The following is a 3,461-nucleotide window of genomic DNA, read 5'->3' as shown; positions in this document are numbered from 1 at the left end:
GACGCATCGGTTGGATGAACTTTTGATGAACACAGGGCGAGGGTGAGTATGATTTGAGAATGGTCAATTAGTTCCGTTACGGGTTGGGAAATATTTCGGCGCAATCTGTGGGGTTGTGTGTTGAACATTGACGAAACATCGGTTAATTGGCGTTTTTCGGTGGGAATCAAATGCTACCGGAACAATTAAATTTGTAGGTTCGTGACTTGAATAGCATTGAAGTCTCTAGGATTTCTTTCGTGATACTGATAGACGGAAAGCCGTTCGATAAAGTAATAAATAAATTTAATAGATTTTATCCTAATCTACATCGTTACATGGAAATGCATAACTAGTAACAACATGGAAATGGCAAACGGACAGCGTCAAACGGTCCTAGGATTTCGAAGGTTAGGGCCCTCATTTCTTCTGGTATCCATTGTGCGTAATGTCTACGTCGTAGCTGGAAGGGCCCGAGTACCGCCCATGGTTCGAAGCTACGTCGTACGGCTGACCATTGAATGCTCCACTTCCATCCTCCTGACCTTGATGGTGAAGAGATGCTGGAAACAGATTCGGGTGTCATAACCTGGCAGGGTTAGAACTGATTGCGGGTACTAACCTTGTTCTAGATCTAGCAGAGTCTGCTGTTGTTGCTGTTGGCTGTCTTGGACGTGTGTGGCTGGTGTGCTGCTAATGTAGATTTGACCTTGAGCGTTTGCTGGAAGAGTGAACGGAGGTAATAGATTGAGAGAGGGTTTGAAAACCGTTGTGGTGCTGGGTGTGGCGGTAGGATGGTTCACCAAAACCGGACGCCAGGGCTGTTGAGCGGTTTGGGTCACCGTAGCGGTTGATACTGTCGGAGTCGTGACTGTAGGACCAACCGGAATTCCCACGAAGGTTGGCGAAACGTTCGATACGGCAACAGTGGGATTGTACACTCCTGCTGGGAAAAGGTTGCTGGGAACAAAGTTGGACACGGTTGTGAAAACGGGTTTCTGTGGGACAACAACCGGGAACTTAGGTTTCTCGGGAGCTGGAATTGCCACCGGGATGAACGGTTTCTGGGGATAAGTGGCGAAGAATGAAGTTTGCTGGGGAGTTCCTAACTGGATGTAGACAGGAGCTTGGGCAGCGGGAATTTGCGGGATCGCTGGGAACGCCGGAGCCAATGGAGCAACTGGTGCCACCGGAGACAGACTCGTTACCGGTCGGACAACACCGGTAGCAGGTACTCCGAACGCTGGATAGTAGTTTGGTGCGTAGACTGCTGGAACTTTTGGGAAATTCCTATGGAATGACGTAACTGAAGCACTCCCGGGAAATAGAGCATATCCTGGTGGAAGCACACCTCCCAGTCCTTTGTACAGTCCTGGGAACTTTGCATAAGGACTTGGATGATAGGGCCGATGAAGCCCTACACCTAATGGCACTGCATAGCCATGTAGGCCATGATAAAGACCCCGTTTATTTTTCTTCGCAGCATCTGTAACCATTAGGATACAACTAAGCACTAAGCCCAACTTCAGGCATTTGGTGATCTTCATCGTCCTTTCACTATGAGCTTCTTCAGTCAATGCCAAGTCAAACTTATCACTTAACCGCGCCACGAGCCACGAATATTTGTCCGACCGGATACCAATGCAACAATGAACTATCGTATTAAACACCAAGTTATATTTATAACACGCTCGTTGATAACTGTTTTCATTTTGGAAACACCTTCTTCAAATCAATTTCGATTGATTTAACATAGTGGGCATTATTATAGACACACATTTACCTCGGTCCCTACTCGAGTGCTACATCGTTCGTCACTATATGCTCCCCGAAAACTGTTCAATCAAGCCAGCGGTTGGAAGTGGGTTCCATCGGTCCGCAGGCAGATCCCTCCAAACCCATTGGGCCGGCGAATCCCAATCAAAACGAAAAGTGTTCAACCGCGTGGAATCATTATTTAGTATGCCAACCCAGTCCAGCCGATAAGTGCTTTCAGTTTTCACTACCCTTATAGTTCGTGCCTCGGAAGCATAACATTTTTCCTCCCGCAGCACATGCAACACCAAAACACAATATCGTTCCATCGTGTAACTGGTGGCCCGGTGACAAACATACATACAATCCGTCATCGTAGAAGCACGACCCTTCGTTTGGGACAGACCTCGGGCGTCCTTCCAAAACTGTAGCGACAATACTAATCGATCACTCAATGCGGTAATGGCGGCAAAATGGCAAACTCCATCCATCGCACATTCGCACATATCATCCTATCCACCCACGCAGATGCCCTATAAAGAATGACGGTGCGGTGGTGATGGTGGTGACAATCGATGATGCACTCGCGGGTGGTGGCGTAATACCACTGACCAAGTTTTGCCGATCGGTCGCGCCGCCTTGTAGTTTGTAAACAGTAGGTACAGTGAAGAGACGCCCTGAGGTGAACGCATTTCCTGACCAAAATTCTCCGTGGAGAAGCGGCGCATGAATGAAGATGGTTTTGCATTGGTTGGCTGACTCAAAGTAGGGTAATTTTCATATTCCGATACAATCAACGATCGCAATTGTTTATCGGTTTCGGCATGTCTCTTAGTGCTCTGATTTATGTTGTTTTGCCAAAAGTAACAATATGGAACACTCTGATGTAACATTGCAGCGAGTTGGAGTGAATCAGCCTGATGAAGCGAATAATAAAAAAAAAAAACGAAAAAAGCAATTTCACCTCCCCTTTTGAAGTAGTTGGTCATAAATAAATAGATACATATGAAAGTAAATTTAAGAGGTCGATATTCAACCACGAAGTGCGACCGCTTTCACGCAGAGCTCTAGAGTAAGATAAAACTGATCTAGATCACTTAAAACAGTTCAACATCAGAACCGAAGACGAACGAATGTAGCATGTATCAACTAATACGAAGCACTTTAGCAAAAAAACTTTCTCCCAACAAGATGCTTATCTAGAGTTCTGGAGAGGTACACTGCCGATCAAAAGTTTGGGGTCACTCCCTCAAAAACATGTTATTTTTTTAGGCCCATATCTCCGCCAATTCGCGTCCGATTTCAAAACCCTAGGATTCATTCAAAAGATAATAAGTCAAAGAAACATTGAACATGATTTGAAAGAAACTTTTTCAACAATTTTGTATGTAAACTTAACCAAAGTTTCCAAATTTTCTAAAAAATGAATATGAGCTTACGGCAGTGTCGTTAGAAATTGGGTCGACCAAATTTTAAGATGAGAGCGGTAATATAACCCATTTTCTATTAGCTATCAACTGCTTTTTACAGAACTTAGCTAAAAAATCTAGAAAAAAAGTTATTAAGTAAATTAATTCTTCATGTCATCGACCAAAAGTTTGGGGTCACCCCTCAATATGATGTATCAGCCAAAAGTTTGGGGTCACTTTCGTAAAACATGGAAAAATGATTTGGTGATATCTTCGTCATCAAAAATGCTTTGTTATTAACAATAAATAAAACGGAAA

The 3,461-nt window shown here is 44.3% G+C and overlaps 1 protein-coding gene across 1 annotated transcript; it reads right to left on the bottom strand.

The window, feature by feature from the left end:
• Positions 1–264: 264 nt before the first annotated feature.
• LOC109405712 (uncharacterized) lies at positions 265–2,494 on the bottom strand. The gene is made up of 2 exons (XM_019678774.3): positions 602–2,494; positions 265–542 (listed from the first exon to the last, which is right to left on the bottom strand). The coding sequence occupies exons 1-2, from the start codon at positions 1,524–1,526 to the stop codon at positions 400–402; spliced, it is 1,068 nt and encodes a 355-aa protein (XP_019534319.2). The 5' UTR covers positions 1,527–2,494; the 3' UTR covers positions 265–399.
• Between the last annotated feature and the right edge of the window lie 967 nt (positions 2,495–3,461).

This window comes from Aedes albopictus, chromosome 3 (assembly GCF_035046485.1).
Source record: "Aedes albopictus strain Foshan chromosome 3, AalbF5, whole genome shotgun sequence".
Taxonomy (NCBI): Eukaryota; Metazoa; Arthropoda; class Insecta; order Diptera; family Culicidae; genus Aedes; species Aedes albopictus.
This window is presented reverse-complemented; position numbering and strand designations above follow the sequence as displayed.